The sequence below is a fragment of the Varanus komodoensis genome, unplaced genomic scaffold, assembly GCF_004798865.1.
Source record: "Varanus komodoensis strain SLA01 unplaced genomic scaffold, ASM479886v1 scaffold7_3, whole genome shotgun sequence".
Lineage (NCBI taxonomy): Eukaryota > Metazoa > Chordata > Lepidosauria > Squamata > Varanidae > Varanus > Varanus komodoensis.
Genome location: NW_025336480.1, coordinates 16,234,659 through 16,259,691, shown reverse-complemented (window position 1 = coordinate 16,259,691; position 25,033 = coordinate 16,234,659). Strand labels below are relative to the sequence as shown.

At 41.4% G+C, this 25,033-nt stretch overlaps 1 protein-coding gene across 1 annotated transcript in view; it reads left to right on the top strand.

Moving 5' to 3' along the window:
- The first annotated feature begins 5,235 nt into the window (after positions 1-5,235).
- RNF130 (ring finger protein 130) overlaps positions 5,236-25,033 on the top strand; it is a 61,827-nt gene continuing 42,029 nt past the window's right edge. Inside the window, exon 1 of the mRNA XM_044454246.1 lies at positions 5,236-6,547. Within this exon, the coding sequence (XP_044310181.1) occupies positions 6,289-6,547 (259 nt within the window). The 5' untranslated portion in view covers positions 5,236-6,288. The remainder of the gene's footprint in view (positions 6,548-25,033) is intronic.

Genomic DNA, 25,033 nt, shown 5'->3' with positions numbered 1-25,033 from the left:
GCTGCTTAATAAGGTGAACAGGCACTACAAGAAGCTACCACTTCTTATAAACAAAACTTAAGCCATCCTGATAAAACCATGATGGGCTTGGATAATGTGCTAAGCTACCATTGTTTAGCATGTCATGCAAAGCAAGTCACTAGAAACCATAAATGTAGCTTTAATTAATCCTTGCTTAAATAGGGGACCATTCAATCATTCAAGCAGGAACAGAATCCTTTCTTGGAGCCTAAAGTAAGTAGCTGCCAGGTAGGGAGGCATGCCCTGTGGCGATACTGGCAAGCAGAAGCAGACCCAGGAGGAATATGGGTGGGGTGCTATGGCTGCCTGGCAGTAGAAAGACTGTCCACAGACCAAGAAGAGAGTTGCAGGATCAGGGTAGATGCCCCTCTCTCAACACAGGTAGGCATGTAGCTGCAGGATCAGAATAAATGTACGTGTAGTGGTGCAACTTGTAGGTAACTAGTCCTGGGGTCACAATGGTCTGGTATTGACTTTGCTGTGAGGGTGAAAAAATTCTGTCTTCTTGGTCTTTTATTTTCCTGTCTGTAATCTGTACTGGGAGGTCTCTTTTACTGTTCCCAGCAGCCAATCCTCCAACTTGGTCCCTTGAGCTTCTAATAAGATCAATAGCCCCTTTTGCTTCTGGAGCAGGATGGCTAGGAAAAAAAACGGGTTTGTATTCCCCCACCCCACCCTTTGTGTTTCTGCCACACCTCCTCCTCCTCCCTCAAAAACTTTGCTCCATTTAAAAAGCCCTTCCTAGGATTCCCTCTCCTGTTTATTCCAGCCTACCTGTGACTGCTACTGTTGCTGGGCAACCCAGGAAACCGGAGGGATTGTAAGGTGACCCCTGATGACTCCTGATTTATGATCTCTAAGAAGATCCTAACAAACTTTAACTTATGTAATCTCTCCCTTGCACTCTCACTCCCTCTCAGAGAACTCCGCTACTGAGTGGTATAAAAATGAAATTAATAAATAAACCCTGTGAGGTAAATGAAGCTGAAAAGCAATGATTTGCTGAAGGCCAGTCAGTGAGTATCACAGGAGAGCAGAGATTAGAAGCTTAGCTTCCCAGTCAACATTTCTACTGCATGTAGGATAGTATGTTGATGATCCAGGGACTGGAAACAAAGCCCTGTGAGGAGAGATGGAAAGAACTGGGCATGTTTAACCTTGAGAAGAGAAGACTGAGGCGAGATAGGATGGTACTTGAAAAGGCTGTCACACGGAGGAAGGCCAGGATCTCTTCTCGATCATCCCAGAGTGCAGGACATGGCATGACAGGGGCTCAATGACAGGAAGCCAGATTCTGGCTAGACATCAGGAAAAAACATCCTGATCGTTAGAGCAGTATGAAAATGGAGCCCACTATCGAGGCAGATTGTGGGCTTTCCCACACTAAGGGCATGCAAGACACAACTTGACAGCCATTTGAGGGGGGGTGTAACTTGGAGTCCTGCGCTGAGCGGGGCTAGGACCTGATGGTCCTCTGGCCCATCCACCTCTGCTGTTCTAGGATTCTTGATACGATTCTTGCTTGGTATTTTGAGAGTCTTACAGGGACTCTTACAAAATGGCTGTCATAAGGTGAACTTGATAGGCAAATATATCCTAATCCAGCTATCCAGGCACTCCAGCTTGTCACGTATACAGTGATGGCTGACCCCTGAGTAAGCTAAGGAAGTGACCTCTCCCAAATACCAAGGGAGGGAGGATGGGGCAGCTGAAACTAGTTGGAGCCAGACTAGACTGGAACAAGAATGTGCTACTAGAACAACCGGAGGAGCAGAGGGAGGGAGAACAGATCGCTTAACCAGCTCTATGAAAGTTAGAAACCTGCACTGTTTGGGTGGCTGCTGCGTGCAACCTTGCTTTGCTTGCCTGTGCAGAGTCCCCTGTATTCCTGGAATAAAGCCGCCTCCTTCTAAAGACCCATCTCAGCTGGTTTGTTACTAGTCCGGCACACCAGGCACACTTACCACCTTAGGAGGTTTCCAAGATTTGGGTAACAAACTTACCATTCTCAAAGCCTGTTCACAATTCACCCATTTTGCACAAGGCAGACTGGCAAGACAAAACAAAAATAACTTTCCCAAGAACCTAAGTACAAGGCAGAGGTGGGGTTTGAGCTTGAAATCACAAACCACTCTCTTCTCTGCTTCAACATTCAATTTGCAGAGGCAAACAGATGAAGCTTGGAAACAAGTAACAAGTATGCTTAATCACATATTTGCCCCATAAATCAAAACAAAATACTCTTTTCACAGAATGTAAACTAGTGATGCTCAGAGAAACACAAAGACACACAACCAGAACAGCCACCCAGATAGTGGGGAAGCATCTCTCATAAGCACGGCAGAGGCAAAACGCCCCTCTTTCCTCTGCATCCCTCTACACCCCCTGCCCCAGCCTGGGGTGCTCTCAGGCACTCTTCTCCTCCTGAGGAAACTTTCTACTATCCCAGATTACTTGGTGGCTAGGCTGCAGTTACCCACCATTTTTATTTTCTAGGAATGTCTCTAAGCCCATGTGGGCCTTTTTGTACATAAATATGGAGCTGGAAACCAGCACTTCTTCTGCAGTATGCAAGCCTCCCAGTTAATTTTTTAAATTAAAATATCTTAAATCATAAAATATAAAGGAGGAGGGCAGGGAGCCTGGCAGGTGCTAAGAGAAGTGTCTGTGGACACAATAGCAGCCATGGGCACAACTCTGGGGACCCCACTCTTATACAGATACAGTTCAGAAGCACCAAGCAAGTTTTTGTGAAAGAACACTGGCCTGATGAATACTTTTGTTAGAAAATGGAATACTGTATATCAATGGCCACATATTGTATCACATCAAAGCTTTTTTTCAGTCCAATTTGTAAACTTTTCAACATGCTTCTGGTTTTTCTTCCGCTGCATCCACATTTGACAGTTTGGCAAATGTATGGGCCAACCTGAGGCATCCCAAGACGTTCTTGTAGGGAATGAGATAGAAAAGTGTTTAAATAAATAAATAAATAAATAAATAAGCAAGCAAACCTTTCTCACTCCACTATGGAAAAGCATTCTAATAGCACTAGTCCCATCCACTTTTCATCCTACAAGCTCGGATCTTTATGGCTTCATCTGTATGTTAATCCATAGTTCTGTTAAGCAGATATACTATTATTTTAGATTGTTTTAGGGCACAATCCAATGCCCTCTGCTTTAGGTGCATATAAGCTTCCAAACTCTCAGGCTTAGGTGCATACAGTGCACAGCACAAGGCACACGGATGCCAATCTGCCCTGGCACCACTTCTCACCCCCTGCATTTCATCTGGACCCTGGTTTCGGCTCCCTAATGAAGCGCTACAGAGGGGGAAGGGAAGGAGGCAGGATAGGATAAGCCCTCAGCCCCAGCCTCCTCCTCTCCCTGCTCCAAGCCTGTGTGACACACTCCTTTTCTTGCATGTTGAGGCAATTTGCAGCCTTTCAGAGTCAGCTAGCATGTTTCTTTCCTTACTGACAAGTTGGGGACTCAGCCTTCAAAGTCCCAGGCCTGAGTTCATACAGGCTCAGAGTTGGGGCTCCAAGTGATCCTATGGACCCTCAACAACATGAAGAGTCCATAGGAGGTGGGATCCAGTGCATGCTTGAACAGACAACGGTCCTACAACTCCTAGGCCAGCATGGCTGGCTGCTAAATGTTCAGAGCTGTAGAACTTTTCTGTTTGAAGAAAAGTCGACCCCATACAGCAAGCTGCCTTGCACCAGATCAAATTGTTGGGCCACCTAGCTCAGTTGTCTAGGCCAGTGGTTTTCAACCACAGGAAAACCACCTCAGGGACAGCTGAGGCAGAAACAAAAAGCACGGCACACATAATACAGTATTCTGTGTATTAGTTTCCAAACACAATACCAAAAAAAGAAAATTCTTCAGAACAACCAGAAACTGAGCGACAAGAAGTGTCAACAAAAGAACAAAATTCCGAAATCGGTGAGGCATGGCTCCCAGGCGGCTCCCACTGTGCTGTCTGTCCCCTTTTCTCCCCATCCCACGGCACTGGTGCTCCCCCTTGAACATGATGCCAACTGAGGAAGAGGTAGGTGGTGGAGCACAGCCAGCCCCGATGCCAGGCCATGGCGAGTGGGATGTGGTCCTCCCCACAGACCCACCGGAAATCTCCCATGGACCAGTGCTGGTCTGTGGACTGGTGGTTAAAAAACACTGGTCCAGATCTAGACTGGGAGCTGCTTTTCAGTGTTTCGGACAAGGATCTCCTAGCCTCACTGGAAATGTTAAGGCTTGAACCAGAGCCCTTTCACGTGCAAAACATTTATTCTACCAATGAGCTATTCAATAGGCCTGAACATTTAAAGTTTATTTCTTTCATTTAGTTCAATGGCTGAGACTCTGGACGATTAACTATTTTGAAATTTAGACACATACAAACACCCATAGCAATTGATTCAGTATGGAAGCATTATTTATTTATTTAGAAAATTTCTATGCCGCCTCATTCGCCGAAGCCTCGGGGTGGCTCACAAATATATCAATTAAAATATAATACAATAAAATATAAAACAAGTTTACAATATAAAATCAGTCGCCCTGGCTTAGAGTTGCAAAGTTAAATGCTGTAAATTGTAAATGGACATTATCTGAGGACTATGCCTAGAATTTGAATACTGATGAGGGAAATTATTCGGCTACGGGGGACGAGTGGAAGGGGAGCCCCCTCCACTCTCAGGAGAGGACCGCATCCGGCTCGTTTAACGAGAAGCACCCGCTGCTTCGAATGGCTGGCAACGCCGGGGAAGGGGGGCGCCGGAGACGTGCTGCGGGAGGACGCATCCGTCCTCGTGGTAGGCGGTCGTGTTACACTTGATCCAGGACTGTCAGGCATTAACGGGGCTTCGTAGCATCTGCGCTGGCCGCTTTTTCCTGCTTCGCTTGTGATGCCCACAGGCCCGCAGCAGCAGCAGCTCCCTCGCCGCCGCCGCCGCCGCCCTGCCTTCCTGCTCGGCTTGCCACCATGAGCCAGCTCTTCTCGCCACGCCACGCCACGCCACGCCACGCCACCCCTGGCAGGGGAAGGCTCGCTCCCGCATCCTCACTGACTCTTACACGCGCGCCTTCCCTCCTCTCAGGAGTGGGTGTGACTTTTCGCTGGAGTTCCCGCCCACCTCCTCGTGGCGGTGGGGGAGGGGAGCAGTGGGTTGGCGCAGTGCGCCTGCGCACTCGGCGCTAGAACCTAGCCGGCAGGTTGCAGTTGGTGGTTCCGCCATCAGATTCCGCTCGGGCGCTGGCGGCGGCCGTTGTTGTAATTGAGGCGAAGGGAAGGGAAAGGCCGGCGGTTAGTCGGTGGGTGGGGCCGTCGGCGCCGCGAGTTGCCCCTTCGCTTTTGGGCTCGCGACTGGGCTGAGAGGGGCCACGAACCGGTCGGAGCCGAGCCAGCCTCCATGGAGCTCTTGCTGCTGCCGCCGCAGCCGCAGCCGCTCGTCCGGGGCCGGGGAGCGTCCGTGGAGGCTGCGTGCGAAGTTGGGCTCCTCCGCGTCAGCGCCCAGCTGCAAGCCTGAGGGTGACCGTCGGCAGCGAAGCCTCCGGGCCGAGTCGCAGCAGCCCTGGTGGCGGCGTTTGGCGTTCCTTCCTTTGCTGTGCCTCGAGCAGGGCGACGACGCTACCTAACCACCACCTTCCCGTAGTACTTCTCTTCTGTTGGACTGTCGGTGACACCTTTCCCTTTTGGCCGGCGCTGGAGAAGGAGAGCCCCGCTAGAGCGGCCGGCGCCACTGGCCGTGCTTCCTTGCTTCTTTCGTCGCCGTCTTGACTGTAATTCAGAGGAAGCCCCAGGAGAGGCGCGCAGGCTGGCAGGCCCAACGCGGCGCCCCTTAAGAAATCCGGAGTGAAGGGCTGTTTGGCCTCTTGAGGTTCATCTTCTGCTTAAAGCGTTCGGATACGTGTCACCCCCACCCCCCAAATAAGCTGTTTCCGTCGTCTGTCTTCCAGCAGTTGTATTGCTTAGACTATATCGGCTTCTTCGCTCTGATTCGTTTGCACCGTTTAAATAGAGAGTGTTTCTTTCTGTCACTCTCTTTTGCCCTTCTCCAGTGTAATTTTAAGCTTCCTCAGTAATCTTAAATGGTTGAATGGATGCAAAGGGCCAAACATCCAGAATTTCTTAATTGCCTTTTCTTGCGGTTACAACTCATTTTGACACTGGCATGGAATAACATGCATTTACGCACACGATAGACATAACTATTTTATTCAGGAATATTTTTGGAGGTAATAATTTTTAGGGCTGAAAATGATCTTAAAGTGGGCTTTGCCTTACTGGAACTGTTTGTCCTCTGTGCCCATTTTGGTGCTGTTTAACTGTTATGCTCTTCTAGCTAGTGCAGATAATACCAACCAAGCATATTATACAGCTCTCATAAATGTGACTGTATTGAATCCAGATCGTTCAACACCTACTTTGCTAATACTTGAGCGTGGACGCTATGGACAAGATTCTCCCAAAGTAGCTGTTAAAGGCCTGCTTCTGGCACCTTTACCAATCAATGGAGGTAAGACTTTTCTGTTACACTTCTTTATTGTGTGATAAACTCGGCTGCATCTCTGGATTGTACAGCTTTGTTAATTGTTCATGTTTTAATGTTTACAGAAAGGAACTTTCCTACACACCACATTTCAGGTTTCACATATTTCTTTTAATTCGAAGTGCTGTAATACTTTGGAAGTTGGCTGTGGAATAGATTAGGATTACAATTTGGGCTACTTCATGCATGATACCCTTTAGATGTGCACTTAGAATATGTGACTTCTTAATTTACACAGGGTTGGGAACACAGATCTCATATTCTTAGATATTTCCATAGACTGCTACAGGAAAACCATCACCTTAATGTGGCACTTTAAAGGCTGATAAATGTATTACAGCAAAAGCATATCATAGGTATTCTCATCAGTCAGCTGGAATTGGATCGAGTTTCCTGTCAAATTGTCCCTCAGAGGCAAGTTTTGGTTTGCTCTCTTAGTATGTGAAATGGCATTTAATGGACATTCACTGGCATTGAACAGAAACCTTCCATATAAAAATCTAGCAATGCACTATACTGGCTTCTTCACAAAGGGAAACAAGTTCCTGAATATTATGTATTTGGAGAACATAAAATAAACTAATATTTCTTTTAGTCATGTAAACATCAGTTGGTGTGGATTGTATCTTAATACTATCATCCACTGATCTGAGTTAAATCAGCTGTATCTATTTAGAGTGCAATCCTATGCTTATTTAGACAGAAAAGGTCCTACAAGCCCTGGTATTTCCCAACCAACTATGCTGGGACTCACAGGGCATTTTTCTGCCTAAAAATCTATAGGATTACTCCCTTAGAATTGCAGATTTTAATTTCTGATTCTAGACAATAGAATGAAATTTCTAGGAAAGTGCTATTTTAAGTAAATTGAAGAATGTTGTGGTGTTCAAAACTTTAATTGTTCTCTCTTTCTCAACTGATGAGAATTTGTTGAGTTGCTTTGTGTAGCATTGTTGGCTCGCATATTAAAATTGGCTTGTTTATAAAGTTCCTACATGCTTCATCCTATGTATTAGAGCAGGGGTGGGCAATTAATTTTCCTATGGGGCCACATGAGAAACTTTGACAGTTGTTAAGGGCCGGACCAATACACTTAACAGCTCTGCTCAATATATATCTCTATAAAAACTGTAAATGAAACATTACAATGATACAATGAAAATGTGGAGCACAGAACAACACTATTTAATGAATATTCACAAAAACATTAACATTACATGAAAAGCAATAAATTCAATTTTACTTATATAGCGCAAATTTACAACATATGTGATCTCCCAGCGCTTAACATAGTAAGGTATAGACCTTATGAATTAGAACAGAGAAACAGAAAACTCAACAATCCAAGTTGCCTTTGGATTCCCTATAAATGCATCCAGCTTTGTTTGCATTACCTCAGTTCTTTTTTTTTTTTGTTGTTCAGTGAGAGAAATCTAGTCTGGTTTGGGCTTCAACAAGTGCACTGAAGTCAGGTTGAATATTTGCCAGTGACCTCATGTGGGCCAGTCAGGGTCAGCCATCGGGCCAGATGTGGCCCGCGGGCCGTACAATGCCCAGGTCTGTATTAGAGGATAGTTTGAACTTACCTGGTGCATTAAATTATATAGGAAGTTTAATTAGGGTTCTGCACTTAATGGATTTGGATCCATATGTGCAACTGGGCTGATTGAAACAGATTCCTCTCCTCCCTGTGGCTGCCTTTCCAACCTCTCCAAAAGCTGCATGAAAAGTTGGGGGACCCTGCTACTTGGCATAGGCTGCAGTGCAGGAAGAAGAGGAGATTGTGAAAAATTGATCCAGGGCACCTTCCATTCACATAAGGCAGTTCCTGATTCTAACCCAATCTGTATAGAAATGGTTTTGGATTTACATAAGCATGCATAATAAAGGAACACACACAGTATTTATACATTTACAAGATATATATACTCTTTTTCTGTATAAATTGAAACAAAATATAAAAAGGCAGAATAAGTTAATATAGCCAAGGGTGTATGGATACCTGTATTGGACTTGTATTCTGAAAGTACAACATAAGGTATTAACTTTGTTCGATAAAATGTTGCCAGATGGTCCTACTCCAGGTGGTCATCTGAGAGTTCCAGGACCATAACAGTAACACCGCTATGACTCATGGAGGTCATCTGGCCTCCACATACATTATATCTGTTTGGTCGACAACATAGTAATTGCATGTTACTTCTCAGTTTCATTCCCCATTCTTTATAGGTAAGCTTCCAGCCTCTCCTGATATTATGTCCAAACCAAATAATCCCATGCTTAATATTTGTTGGCAATAAGTTCATTTGTATTACCTTGTAAAACTTCTGAACCAGTTCTGAGCTCATTAATTTTACAACATATATAAAGGTAATCGTAGGAGAGATGTTCCAATGATCCATTGGGTCCAGGCTATGTAGGGCTTGACAGGCAATAGCCAGAACTTCTCATCAGGAAGAAAACTGAGTTAATGCAGTTGGAAGAAAATTAGAATAATATGGTAGTATGTCGTGCTCAAGCTTAGCAGGCAAAACTAATGGTTTTCTGCATCATTTGCATTAAAGTTTAGATAATGGTGGCAAGGGCCTTGCATTATAGGGCAACATCCAGAAGCAGCTAGATTTCTTCTCAGGTAATAGGATTCCTCCTTTTCTTTCCCTCCTAATTTTTTTCAGAGGCTCTCAAAATACTCCTGAGCAGTTTTTTGGGGGTGCCCAAAGGGCTGCAGGAGACGAGGGAGAATCTTTTCCACCAACAGTATTCATTTCATGGAGGACAGACACTGTTGGATTTCATCCTGAAAAAGTAATCAATGCATACTGTAACTGATTATAATTAGTCTGCCTGTCATGGCCATCTCTGTCTCAGAAGCAAAACTGAATCAAGGAGCATTCAGTCTATAAACCTGTTCCATCAGAGGAACTATCTATAGCAGGTAATCTAATCTACCCCAGATAGCAGGTTGCTGTAAAATAATAAAATATTGTATAAATTGATCCATTAATTATTATATTTATTTAAAAACTCTTGGGTAAGACTGAAAAGAGATTGTCTTAGTTCAGATTATGGATACCTCACAGTGTCTTTGGGTATCTTGTGAATTTTGAAAGAACTGGGAAAGTAAAGTATTCTATCTGAAGTATTATTCTGATGCATTTTGTAAAAGCTGATTTTACTCACATAAGAGTGATCCACATAGATGGATGCAGATTCTGGTATATAGTACCTAGGATTTTTATCACATCAAAACCTATTTAGAAGAACAGGGAAGCTTTTTCCACCTGGTTGTAAACATAAGGCTCAATAGCCTGAGTGCACAATAAATGTCATAAAATTCTCTGAAAAGAGTTATAGAGACAGTAATTTAAAATGCTTAATAATATTAGGGTATCCTTAACCATAAGAATCAAGGGAACAATATATAAATTAGTATATTTATGTGGTTTTGTTTTTATAACTTTCTGAGGTTTAGACCTATATTTTTCTACATCCTAATTTCATGGGGTTTTCTTATTTCTCCTTTTTGTCTGTAACGTCATTGTGCTCTTTGGCTGTAGCAATTGTGTTAACCAGTGTGATCCAGGATTACACACTGTTTTGATCCATTGAAATTAACCCTATATGAATATTTGTATTGGCTTGTACTGAGCATTTGACATTGGATCAGGATCAGTTTTAATATTGGAAGCATATTCATCCTGGAGTAATTGTTTATGGTTATCAGTAACATTCAATATTTCATAGTCTTTTCTGAAAGTAATTAATGAATTTTAAGAAATTATTGATAAGGAGAGTTTAGGCGCAAGTGCATCTTGAATCCCCTAGAAGTAGACCAAGGTCAAAAGCATTTCATTATTTGTCTGAATTCAGCTTTAGTCAGCATGCTTTCATCCAGGCAGAGTAAATGTCCAGGTTGCAGAATATGGGTTGAGTGACACTAACTTACTGAAAGCCCTAAAGTTTGTCTATTTATATCCTAGTGGTTATATATGCAAATTGAAAGGTAGGGACATAGTAGCATAAATAAAATAATTAATGGGTTACAGCCTGCATGTTTTCCTACATTGTACCAGTTGGGATGAGTGGAGTGTGAGACTGCATTCTACCTTCTTCCCTCATCTTGATGATATATACACAGATAAATCATGGTGGTTGGCACTAACAGGCAATCTTTGCCTCTTAAGGGAGGCTCCTTCTACAATTTGAAAATCTTTCTCCTGCTTTCTACTTCTCTTAAAAACCAGTGATGGAAAAGCCATATTATATATTTCTGTATTCAAGCAGATCAAAAAGGGCAAAACATGAATGCTTTTTAGGGATATTTCTTTTGACTAAACCCGTTTCTCAAACATTCTGATCTAAAAACATTTATGACAATTTGTCCACTATTTGTATGTAATATTTTGAATTCAAAACAATAATGTGGCCAAGACGTGGATTGCTTGTTTATTTGTTTTTAGCACTCCATAAATAGGTTTACATTTCTTTCCACTAATCAACATGATGGATCATGAAACTCCAGTCCTATAACTTATTGCATTTTTAAGATTGCATTTTCATTAAAATTTGCTGTCATCAATTGCCTAGGTAGTTTAATAGTTATTGGAAAAGATTGGTATACATCAGCACTTACCAGTTTTCCCTTATTTTTTCTTTTGGAACTGATCCAGCTCGTTCTATTTTATACCTGATGCATTGTTGAATAGTTCATGTGGCAGAGAAATAAAATCTGTAAATTTCAGACATGCCAAAGAAGCTCAGTGGTGCATGTGGGTGATCTTTAATATTTTTTGTATGTTCTTGGTAAACCTTAATATTTGTTGTGGTTTTTCCTAAACTCTGCAATTGCACCAGATGTTCTTTGACATTACATTTTCTCTGCTGAGTTAATTATGCAGATGTGCTCTCTTAACTCAGTGATTGAATGCTTCTTCACAAGTTGCACTGTTAAATTGGGACAGGTACATACTAGAAAATCTTATCTGCCCCCACCCCCATTTGTGTACATCTGCTCCTAAAAGTTCAGCCTTCTGTATCAATGAATACTCAAAAAGTGAAATATTTCAAATAATCCGAAAATGCTGAATCCTGTACATGCGTTCTAGCAGTCGCCAGCAGAAAATAAGCTGGAGTTGGAACTTGTAAGATTTTAAATCTGTTCTTGCATGCCTAATGGCTGTGTGAATAGTATCTGAGAAGAGAGAGACTGAGAGAGAGCCCATGTGGTATAGCGGTAAGAGTGCTAGGCTGAGAGTTGGGCGATCTGGGTCCTAGTCTCCACTCAGCCATGGAGCTCACTGGGTGACTTTGCACAAGCCACAGACTCTCAGCCCAACCTGCCTCGCTGGGTTGTTTGAGGATAAAATTGAGAGGAGAGGGGGAATTATCAGCCACCGTGAATTTCTTGAGAACAGAAAAGGTAGGATATAAATATAAGAAAGAAGAGAAGGGTGGATCTTCCTCTAGTAGTATGATTGAGAGTTGTGTGACACCAGCCAACTTATCTTTTTTTGTCTGGGAGGTGCAGGTTTCATGGTACAAGTTACAGAGGTTAATGAAATTGCAATTTTATTAATTATCTCTAAGTTTAGGAGTTGTAAAGATTATGCCTTTATGAATTCATGTTCTGGTATGTTGAATTGTCTTTTACTCATTAAATACTGAATTACACTTCATGGACACACTCTAGTTTTGAAGCCATGTGTAATCCATGAAACTAAAGGTACTGTGTATGGTGCCATTTCCAGGTGAGGTTATAAAATAGTTTACTGACAATATTTTTGAAGGCACTCATTCATGGGGCTGCCATAAGTTAGAGATGACTTGACAGTGCATAACATATTTTTGGAATGATGGGGGGGGTGACATAGAATCCCCCCCCCACTTGTAAACTGAAGTGCTTGATAGGTATCTGCTGCTTGTTTTTGAAATAGTATTTTGGTATTTTTAGTATGTCACACGTTATTTGAAGTACTTTTTTTTCCTGCAAAAGCAATCCCACCCCACCCCCAAAATCCTAGCATAAAGTGTTGAATCCTAATCCATAAATAATCTGAGCCACTGGTGAGAAATTAGCAAGTGCCAGAGACAGCACCCTTTTGTGATGGCTGCATATCTTGGGAATGCCCTTCCTTGGCAAATGCAAATAGCCCCCTCTTTGCTGCCCTTTGGGAGGCTTTTAAAGACTTTTTTATTTCATTCTGTATTTGATTGTTTTGATGTACTGTTCTTTAACTATGTTTTATCTACTGTTGCTGTCTTATGCTTTGTTCATTTATGTGTTGAATATGGTTTACTTATTTGTATTTTAAAATATTTTATAATTATTTTGTGAGGGGTTTAATCTGTAAAACAAGTTAGTAATCTATTATTCTTTATGATGGTATCACAAAAATCCCTGATGGAATCAGTGTCATCTTATAGAATAAATCTAAGATTGCAGGACCATAAGTGGACAGCTACATTAAAAATACATTGTAAATCAAAGAACTGCATTTGATTTATAAACACCAAAAACATATTGGTACTCAGTATGGTGATTTTTATTTTATGTTATTTTCTCCTGGAGATAGTTTAGGGAGATAGCTGGAAAACCTACAGCTGGCACTAGATTTGGGTTAGCCTGGGTGTAACTGAAGATTTTGCCAACAGTGGGCAGTATGACAGTTGAACTACCATTTGTTCTTGGACATTTGATTTTTAAATTATTGACAGCTGTTTATGAAAATATTGTCTGAAAGAAACATAGTATATGACAGAACACAGATAATGATATGTTACACACTTTGTATAACATAATTTGTGTAATAACTGGTTGGAGGGTGAAGTCACAGTAAAAGGTTGACCTTGAGTTATCAAAATCTGGGGTTTACATTTATTACAGTTAGAAACAGAAATGTCTGTACTCAGTACATTGACACACACACAAAATCAAGTTAAAGTATTTTTGTGTCAAAAGCTCAAACTGCAAGTTCGGTGGACTTTTTTTTTACCCTACCTTGATTGTCTTTTAAACAAAAAGTAGTCTCAGGCAAGTCTCTGAGTGCAAAACTGTGGTCAGAAGACCACTTTAGTACTTTTCTCTCCAGTCATCCTGCTCAAAATTGCTCTCCACCACCTGCTTTTTCCTAACAGAAGGGAAAGAGCTACTGGCTACTTATTTTTCCTCTCATAACTTGGCAAAAGAAACTTGGAGTGCTAAGTTAAGCCACCCTCTTCCCCACCCAATTTAACTTGAAAGTGTAAATTAATAAGATCTTGTACGAGATTAATTTGTTAACTATAAAAAACACATGCTAAGCCAGTCTTCACCAACTTGGTGTCCTCCAGATGTTATAGAATTCCAGTTCCAGGTCTCCTGACAGCTTTCAAATTGACTGTGCTGTCAATTATGGGAATTGTAGTCCAGTACATTAGGGGATGCTAGGTTAGGGAAAATCATCAGCTGAATAAACACTGCTGCTTCTTAGAACTAACTTGATAGGAATTGTGGTAAGAGTCAAATTTTCATTCTAAACATAACTTGCCTAATTGCCCCAAGTACATATAAGTATAAAGGAAAAGACTCTGGTGTCTATTTGGCATTGCATTCACAGTAAGTCATTCAAGTTGCAGTAACTACTTTAATTTTATACTGAAAAGAACCAAATATTCTCATGAGCTATAGTGACTTTCCTATGGAATGAGTTCTCAAAAACTGAATCAGCAACTTCAAAGGAGACACATCTAAGTAAATGTAATATTTATGTTCTGTTTTGTGGCAAAAATGAGAATGTGAGAAAAAGAGGCAACACACTTGTCTATAAGGTAGCTGAGTGTGTATGTTTATGTGAGATTGTTAATTTGATATTGCAGTTGAAATATTAACTCCTGAAGATGCATGCTGCTAAGTGGATAACCAGTGCTGCTGCTTCCTTTCTGTTTTTATTGATATAGCAGCAATTGCTCAACAGAAGTGGGATCTGCAACAAAATGTTTCAGGGTACAGTTTTATTTAGGTTATACCATTTCATGCCATACAGTATTTAGTTTATACCATTCCATCCCCTGATGGTCAGCTTTTTGTGTATATTAAGCATGCTCAGGTCATAAATTACCCCCTACCAGTGTATATGATGATGACTCCTTTAATACACTAAGTGTTCCCAATACATTTTTTAATATGCTTTCAGATCATCTCCAACTTAGAGCAACTCTATGAATGAATGCCCTACAGAATGCTCTGTCCTTCACAGCTTTGCTCATCTCTTGTGAACCGAAGGCGTTGGCTTTGTTTAAGGAATCTATCTTACATTTGGTTTTCCCCTTCTGCCTAGCATTATATTGTTTTTTCCTGTGAATCTTTCCTTCTCATAATGTGCCCAAAGTATGACAGCCTTTCTTCTTGTTTGGACTTGAGTTGATCTAGGAACCTCTTGTTCATCTTTCTGTCAGTCCACAAAACTCTTTTTGCTGATGAATATGAAGGCATCTTTTGTATGAACCAATTCTATGACTTGTGCAGCTGAAATACTGTAACAGGGACCACTAGAATCACACAAACCATAGTGACCATATGGGCAATCCCACATGAACACATGAATTTGTACAAAAGTTTTCCAATATGTTGGTTGGCTGAGAGCGCATCAGAAATTATGAGCTCTAATAGGCAGCATATAGGAATTGAACTTATGGCAGGTAGTATACTCAGTCTTTGAAATGGGAAGCTCTTGGGTTTTTAAAGGAGACTATGAGTAGAGTATCCTATTTTTCGTATCTTTCTTTAAAGAACTGATACTTCAGAGTCTTCAGGGATTAAATTAATTTTTTACAACAGTTTTCCACTGAAAGTAATCTATTACCTGTTTTAAACTATATTCATTTATTAAACAATGACTATCTGGAAATATACTTGGTTTTTATTTGTTAAGTAGGTATGGCTCAGTAACAATTCTTTCCTGAATATTGACTTTTCAGATTTTCTGTAGAAGCTCAGTTCAAAATAGATTTATTTCCAAATATGTATGAGATGCATTGCGGTGTTAAGGAAATACCTATACTGAATATGTAACAAGTTAATCAGTACTTGGGACCGCAGGTGGCGCAGTGGTTTAAACCACTGTGCTGCTGGGCTGGTAGATCGAAAGGTCACCGGTTCGAATGTGCACAACGGGGTGAGTTCCCATTGCTCTGTCCCAGCTCCTGCCAACCTTGCAGTTCAAAAGCATGCAAATGCAAGTAGATGAAAAGGTACCACTTCGGTGGGCAGGTAACAGCGTTCCGTGCACGTCGGTGTTTAGTCATGCTGGCCACATGACCACGGAGACTGTCTGCAGACAATGTTGGCTCCCTCGGCTAGGAAACGGAGATAAGCACTGCCCCCTAGAGTCAGGCATGAGTGGACTTAATGTCAAGGGGAAACCTTTACCTTTACCTTTAATCAATACTCTCTGCTAACTAGCTGTTCCAGTGTTATGTAGACTTTTTAAAAAATGAAAATGATTTTTTCACATTTCTACAAATTTGCATAATACAACCTTAATTGCGTCCAGCACATAAAACAAATTTTGCTTCTAGTGTGCACAGTAGCTACTAGGAGGCACACAATTACATGATTTTTTGAACACCCAAAGATGCAGGAGGGTTGCTTATTTGAATGATAGAGACACATGTTTATGTTCCGTACAAACCAGTTTCTGCAGATAATCCAATACTAATTGACTATTAGTATCAGAAAGAATAGTTTGAACACCACTATCAAGTAGGAATGAATAAGCCTATTTGCAAGATATGACCTTGGCCAGCAGTTCTGCATGTATCAGAGAGAAATGAGAGTATAGGTAGATTAATTCTGAATATTCTGAGCCTGATAAGCTCTGGAATAGGGATTTGAATAGGTGCGAAATATGTCCATATAGCTCTGCCCAAGAAGTTTATGGTCCATTGTGAGTGAGCTCTACTTATAGTAATGCTGAAATGACTTTGAAACTGAAATAGACCAGGTAATAGAATTTTGTACCTTATTAAAAAGGGAGAAACCCATTTATATATTGAGTTTTTTGTACAATTGTGAAATGACATAAATGACATCAGGTTACATCTTTTTTAATAAATGATTTGTATAAGCTGGAAATTACTCTTAAATTGCTTTTCATTATGTTATGGAGACTTTCCAGCATATCTATCCATTGTCTTCGGCTTGGAAAAAATATATTTTACAAATGGATTCTGAATAACTGATCATAGATGACAGATGGTAATGGACAACTATTGACAATTAAACTTGCTGACATGGTTGTCTGTGTCCTTTACAAAGCTATTGATATGTCTGGCACTTGAGGTGTATTGTAGTCTTTCCTAGTTTTGGCAAATAATAAGAGGAGCTATGAATAAGTCAGAGATTGCTATCCTAGTTATCTTTCCTGGCTTCCTGTTACTTGCAGAAATGCAACTTTGCACATTTTAGGTTTTTCAGATAACTTTTATGGGAAATTGTAACATGTTTAGGTCCCAACTAGTAGCATTTAACAGGTAAGATATGTTAAATGACAGAATTTGTGTTGTAATGTGCCATCAAATTGTCTCTGACTTGAAGCAACCCTAAAGATGAAAGCCTTCCAAAATGACCTATCCATGAAAGCTTCACTTAGCTTTTCCAAGTTAAGGTGCGGCTTCCTTTATGGATTGAATTAATCTCATATTTGGTCTTCCCTTTCATCTTCTGTCTTCAACTTTCCCTACATTATTGTCTTCGCCAGGAAGTCCTGTCTTCTCATGATGTGTTCAAAGTATTTGAGCCACAGTTTTGTCGTTTTTACTTTGCAGGAAGGCTCTGGTTTGATTTGAACCAGGACCCACTTGTTTGTCCTCATGTCAGTCCAGGGTATTATCAAAGTTGTCCTTCAGCACCATGTTTCAAATGGATCAGTTCTCTTCCTGTCAGCTTTCTTCACTGTGCAGCTTTCAAACCCATAGATTGTGGTTGGGAATGCAATGGTTTAGCCATCTTGACCTTGGTCTCCAATGAAATGTTCTTATGCTTGACTATCTTTTCTAATTCCTACATTGCTGCCCTTTCAAGTCTCACTTGTCCTAGAATTTCTTGGTTGCAGACTACCTTTAAAAGATGTCTGAGCTGCTGTATGTGGAAAACATTCACAATTTTGAATGTTTTGATTTCTTAACAGTAAAGTTAAAGAATTCTTCTGTTGACATGCTTTTTGCTTTCTTAAAATCTGAAGTCCTGAAGTCCTGCTTTTGTACTTTCTTCTTTCACTTTTAGCAGGATTTGTTTCAAGCCATTGCTACTTTCTGCCAGTAGTACGGTATCATCTACATATCTTAAATTAGTGATGTTTCTTCCAGCAAATTTCACTCCTTCCTCTGATTCTAATCCAGATTTATGGTGTGTTCTGTGTACAGATTGAATAGACAGGGAGATAAAATACATCCTTATCAGACACCTTGTCTATGGGAAACCATTCTGTTTCTCAGTATTCTGTCCTAACTGTAGCTTCTTGTGCTGATACAGGTTACACATCAGGACAATCAAGTGCTGAGGCACACCCATTTCTTTCAGGATCATCCATAGCTTTTTCTGATCCACATATTCAAAGGCTTTGCTATAGTCTGTAAAACATAGACTAATCTTGTCCTGAAATTATTTGGTGTACTCCAGTAGACAATGCGATTTGCAGTATGATCTCTAGTGCCTCTTTCTTCTTGGAATCCAGCTTGGTTGTAGTATTCTTGGGGAGCATTCTTTGTTGCAACACTTTGAGCATCACTTTGTGTGGGAAATTAATTCAGTGGTGTTACGGTTGCTGTACTCTTTGGCATCTCCTTTCTTAGGGATAGGAATATATATTGAACATTTCCAATCAGTGGGCCATTGTTTTTTTTCCATATTTGTTGACATTTTTTTTTTTGGATTTGGACTGATTAATTTCTGCAGCTCAGAATAATTCTTTGCAAGTGCTTTCAGAGCAGCTCTGACTTTGCTTTCTCATATTGCAGGCTCTTCTTCATAGTAGTCCACTTGAAGAAGTCTGTCATCCTTTCATCTCCTCTTTATAGTTCTTTTATATATTCTTTCCACCTTCTCTTTATTTTCTCCTAGTCAGATAGTATGCTCCCTTGTTTGTCTTTTAGCATTCTCAAACTATGCTTGAATTCTCCTTTGTTTTCTTGGATCGTCTGGAAGAGGTCTCTTGATTTTCCCCTTTAGTTGCTCTCTTCTATTTCTTTGCACTGATCATTGTAATAGTTCTTTTTGACTGTATGTGATAGCCACTGTTGCATTCAGGAATGTGACACTATTTCTTTCACCTTTTGCTTCTCTGCTGTCCTTTGCAACTCTGAGTACTCTTTCTGCCATCCATATAGGCTTTTTCTTTCTTGTTGCTACAGGAATTGTCTTTGGCATTCTTCTCTAATAATGCCTCAGTTCATGGTTTTCTGGCTCACAGTCAATTAAGTTGAGCAATGCAAATCTGTTCTTTATGCAGACTTTGAATTCTTCAGAGATGTTACCTAAGTTATATTTTGACACTGTACAGTGGTAGTTCGGCTCATGAACACCTTGGTTCATGACCAAATTGGGTCACGAACAAAAAATTCATGAAAATTTTGACTTGGGTTGTGAACTCCGCATTGGGTGGTGACCAAGATCACAGCCATCTCTCCCCCCCCCCCCACAAGTGGGGAGATGGCCACGATCGCAGTTGCATTCATGCAGAGAAGATGTGCGTTATCATGGGCTCCTGCAGGAAAAACGGCCGCAATCTCAGGCAGCCAGCATGATCACGGCCCATCTCCCCCTCCCCTCTGCAAGTGACTATACAAAAAAACAAGTGACTATAGACAAATTTTCACCAAAATTGACCCTGCAGCTAAGAGACAGAGAGGAAACCCCTGAAAGAGATCTCCCCAATGTCCTTATGGAGGGGGACTCTCCCTCAAAACAATAACCTCCCCCCCCACCTAGGTTAGTGTTCTCCACTGTACTGTACAGTACTTTGTTGTTCTTTGTCACTTTGTTTCAATTTTTTCTGATTTAAAAAATAGTTACAGAACGAATTAACCTTATTTACATTGAACCTTATGGGGAAATTTGACTTGGCTCGTGACCAAAAATTGGCTCACAACCACTTTCGGAGGGGCCAGAACAGATTAACCTTATTTACATTGAACCTTATGGGGAAATTTGACTTAGCTCGTGACCAAAAATTGGCTCACAACCACTTTCAGAGGGGCCAGAACAGATTAACCTTATTTATATTTAATCTTATGGGGAAATTTGACTTGTGTCACAACCAGTTTGGGTCACAACCAGTCGTGGAACAGATTAAGTTTGTGAGCCAAGGTACCACTGTATTTCTTTTGGTGATCTTTTTTAGCTTGACTCTGATTATTGAAATTAAGAGCTGATGGTCACTCCTGCAGTCTGCCCCTGGTCATGTTTTGGTAGAAAGAATATAGATTCTCCATCTCCGCTTCCAATTACACAATCTAGTTGATTTCTGTATTGGTCAACTGGTGAGATCCATGCATACAATTCTCTGGGTGGATGGGTGAAGTATTTGTTTTCAATGAATAGGCTGTTGGCTTCACAAAATTGTATGAGTTGTTCTCCTACTTCAATTCTTACCCTAGGCCAGGGGTCAGCAACCCGTGGCTCTGGAGCCGCACATGGTTCTTGAACCCCTCTGCTGCGGCTCCGTCGCTCAAAACACGTGCTGGCAGAGCTACTAATCTGCTTGAAGCTCCACTCAGGAATGCACTAGCTAGTTAAGTAAATCAGCTAGTTAAGTAAATCACTACATTCCTCTGCTAAACAAGCTTCCTGCAGGCTCTTATGTTACACCAAACGCTGCTGAAAAGATTCCAGTGTAATGGAATCTTACATGTGCCAATGTAATCTCCTTCATCTGAATGTTAAAAGCAAACCAAACGTTTAATGATACGTGGGTAGATTCATTTGCTTTTACTGCTGACAAACTTATAGGGTTTGCTGTTTAATGCATGTAGCTCTTTAGCACTGACTTCAACTCTTCAGGAAGCTGTTCTCCTATTCAAAATATATGAAAGGAGTCCTACTAGTTTGTAATGTAAGATTAAAAATAACAGTTTTTAGTGACTGAACAAGAGCTGCAGCTAAATCATATGAAGATATACATAGCATTAAGGTAAAAAACGATATATGCAGTGTTATCTTCATTTTAGATGTCAAAAGGGTTTTGCAGCGCCCGGTGTTTTCTTGTTTTCTTTTGTGTGGGAAACGGATCCAAATGGCTCTTTGAGTGTTAAAGGTTGCCGACCCCTGCCCTAGGCCAAATATGCCTACAACATTTGATTCTGCTTTGTTTCCTACTTTGCATTCCAGTCGCCTAGTATTAGCAGCATGGCTTATTTTGGTGTGTTATCAATTTCCTCTTGAACACCTGCATGAAAGCTTGTGTACAGCAAAATATAGTATTATTCTTAAGGATGGTTATGCATAGACTTCAACAAAGGCAGCCCAGATAACCATATGTTTAACCATTTATAGATTACACGTAAAGATCACCCATTCAAAAATTGAAAGCTTCATTAAATCCTTAACTCACTGTGTTACTGCAGTTAACTGTATGGCCTTTTACTGTGGAGCTATTCGCCTTTTAGCTGTCACAAGGGTGCAAAGATCCATTTGCAATGACTTTGCATTGAGTTCCAAGAAAAGGTTAGATGACAGGGAAGAACAAATAAATATTAAACAACTTTCCATCACAAAGTTTATCTTACCCTCCCAAAAAGAAGCAGCCATTGGGAATTGCCAAAATATGTAAGTGAAAGAAGCAGTAGCTGTATTATACTTCCAACAACTGGCAGATTTAGATAAACCTTTATGAAAAAGACATTGTCACATCCAGTTTACCAGAAATATCAGTTTTGGCCGAATTAAACTTAACTGGAGAGCCATTACCCCTTCTGAGATAAATGCCAGCAAAGCAATTCATTCATTTGTCAAAATAGGATACTCCATTCTTCCATAAGACACTGTATATCATATTTATCTACTGATAGTGGATATTTATAAATGTGGACTGTGGATCAGTACAGTTGTTTGGCCTCAATCAATACATCCAGTAACAAAGGGGGCTGTTATGCTGTACAAGTAGTAGCATCAAACCTAGATTCTGGTGAAGAATTCCACTGGGATTCCATTGAGTTGTGCTTATTTGCTGCCTGCCTGTGTCCTTAGCAGAGTAGGTTGTACTCAGCATGTTGTGTGCAACATGGATGTTGAAGCAATGTAGTGTGCCCCCCAAAATATGGAGTGCCTCTTGGGAGTCTCCCCTCTTTCATCCCCAAAGCAAGCAATCTAGGTTTTAGTGAAAACGGGGTAAACATTTATTAAGGATTCAGGAAAAAGTAAAGAATGAAATAAAAGTTGGCCAGATTCTGAACATATAGCAGTAAGCAGTTTAAAAAGGCAAATTACTTTCAGAATGGAAAAACACCATCTGGCTCTCTCAGCTGCGTACTAAGCTGCCTGCCTGGTTCCTTGGATTCACTATGTCTATGGCAAAATTCTTCTTGTGCTTGTAGGAGGGTTTCTCCCCTTTACTTGGGGGAAAATTTCACCTGGGTGCCTGTACTGGAAAAACATCGGGCAATCTCTCCACATGTATGCCTTAAGCTCCTTTACTTCCTTGGGGTACTTCATCCTGACATCTGTGCTGGCAGAAAATGATCTTGGTGCAATCTCCTCTTGGATCTGTGTCAAGTCATTTCCCTTCCTGGGAGAGTTGCTCTTAGCACTGATATGGAAGTAGAACCCCCATTTCCTTTTAAGTGGTGGTTGGGGGAGAGTCTCCCCTTCACCTGGTTGGAGATTTCAGAAGAATCTCTTGTTTTTATCTATTGACTGTCCAGTAACGATTTATCCCCAGGTTTCATGTGGATGCTAGAAGTTGAGGTATCTGGACAGTTTAGTGTTAAATAGATTAGTTAAGTGGCAGGGCTTGGCCTATAAGTATCCTCAGTCAGGTTGTCTGCATTGCAATGCTATGGCTGGGCGACCTGGCCTTTCTCTTAAGCAAAGAGTTGCAGTTGCTTGCAAAAGGGAGCTGAGTTGTTTGTACCTTTGAGTGATGCAGATATCTTTGAATGATACCCGATTTGAGTGATGACTCTAATCTTATAATCTCTGTAACTTCAATATATAGGTTTTGCATCTGTGCAGAGCATTGTTTAGAATATTCTAGAGTTGAGTAGAGTTCTGATGAGCCCATCACCTTTCCATGGTGCATGTTCAGGGTGCAGTACCTATTGTTCCCACTTAATTCCTTTTTCTCTCCCACAGAAGATTAAGAAAGTTCTCTGGCTCTTAGAGAACTTCTTAGGTCTTTTGAGGCCTGCTAAATATTTAATGATTTTCATTTGATTGTTCCTTCTATTTCTTATTATATCTTCCATTTTTGAGTTTTTATTTTCCTCAACAGGTCAAGCCCACTAGCCTCCATAGTGGGCTTACAACCTTCAAGACACTTTGCAAAAAATGCATGAGATTGAGGTAGAAAGATTTTCTCCCTCCCCCCGCTCCCATGTATGGTCACTCTCCAGAGACTGCTTTGCCTGGAATTGCTTGGCATTGCCAAGCCTTTATGAAGCATGTATGAAGAAATAGATTCTGAGGGTCCTGTTGTGGGAGCAGGCCATAATTAAAATCTCCATAGTTCCTCATTGTTGAAGTTTAAAACTGGCCCCATCAGTGCTCCTGGTATCATCGACTATATACCCTGCTTGATTCACCTTGTCCAGAGAGATTCTGCCCCTTATGTGGTTCCTTTTCTTGAACCTGATACTTGGCATCTGAGTCAGTGAAAACTGTGTAGGCATGGCTTGCTGTTACGTGTAAAGCCACCATCCATGGTACAGCATGGCCTGCTTGATTTCCATGAAAACATGAAGAGTTACAACAGTTTATTGTAAGATGTTCATGCTTCATTTTGGTTTATCATTATATGTGGTCCCAGTTACAAGGGGTCTCCAAAATTTCTAAATTTCCACCATTGAATTTGGCGGCAGGAATGGTCATGGCTGCTGCAGACTCCCCAGCCAGCATTTTTCATTGTCATGTTCTGCCTAGCAACTGCTGAGTTGCTGGGAACAGCATGGCGATTGGCTATCTCCACACAATCTTTCTTCTCTGCTGGCATGCAGCTTTCTAGTGGCCAGCTGTGGCAGTGGAATCTTGCCAGCAGTGGGGCATTGTGCCACGCCACCTCCAAAAGTGCTGATTGCGGAGATAGCCATGCTTAGCATTCCTGCTTAGTTGCTGCCCTGTGTTGGAGCAACACATTGAAGTAGCACTGCTTGTGCCACTCTATCAGCCAGCAGTCTCCTCATGTAGAAGCTAACCTGCACACAAGGAGCACATAGGCAGCACACAGGACATTGCCAGCAAGGTGAGTGTCCCAAGAAACCCACGTCTCCTGCCTTCTGTCCCACTCCCATCTTGTCCCTGACTGTCTATTTATTAAAAGCTTTTGTATGCCATTCCATTATACAAGATCTCAGGATGGCTTACAGTCCTCGGAACACCCTCCCCACAGCTGCAGGACTAACACTGTCCTGACAGCAAACTTTCCCAGGCAGATGTCCAGAAGGGCATCCTCAGGAAAATCTGTCCAGCAGAATGCACTCCATCTGTCCCTGGCATGGTTGACCATGCTTATGCCCTCCATGCACCTGGCTGCTGGGAGGGGGGAAGCCCATGGCAGTGTGAGCAAGTCCTGTGCGTGAGGGAATGTGGACACATGTGCAGGGAGGGATGGGGTGTGGGTGGGTGCACTTGTACATTTGCATGCTGTGTTTTTACAACAGGGAATATTCCTGTAGTACTACTTTGGAGCAATCGTGCTACTCTAGCAAATAGGCAGTTTCTAAACTGAGCAGCCAAAAAAAGGCAGGGGGCAGCTAGCTAAGGCCCAAGGTATATGTGGGCCAATGAGGGAGAGACAGGCAGGATCATTGCACCCTGGGATTGATTTTTAGCAACAAAAGCTGATGGGACATGTGCCTCCATTTGGAGGCAAGATAAAGAAGCATGGAAACCATGCATGCATAGATACCATGTGTCTGTCTGAACCCAGGACATAAGGTAAGATACTTTTCATTGAGTTATCCAGTACACCAAAGGTGTTTACCAAATGCATGATAACTGTAATCGCTTGTCTGGGGCTGGAGGATGTTATTATGTTCCAGTACATACAGAACATTCCAGTACATAGGTGACTGGTGCTCTCTTGTCATGTACTGGATTGCAATATGTGTACCACCTTCATTCTGTTAGAAGAAATTGGCCTCCAGGTTTTCATATTTTCATCTCTTGCAATATCTTCAATTTATTGGTGCATATCCTGGCTCATCCGTGGGATGCACTTACCTCCTTCTCAGCAGAGCAGACACATTGGTGAACCTTGTCTTGTG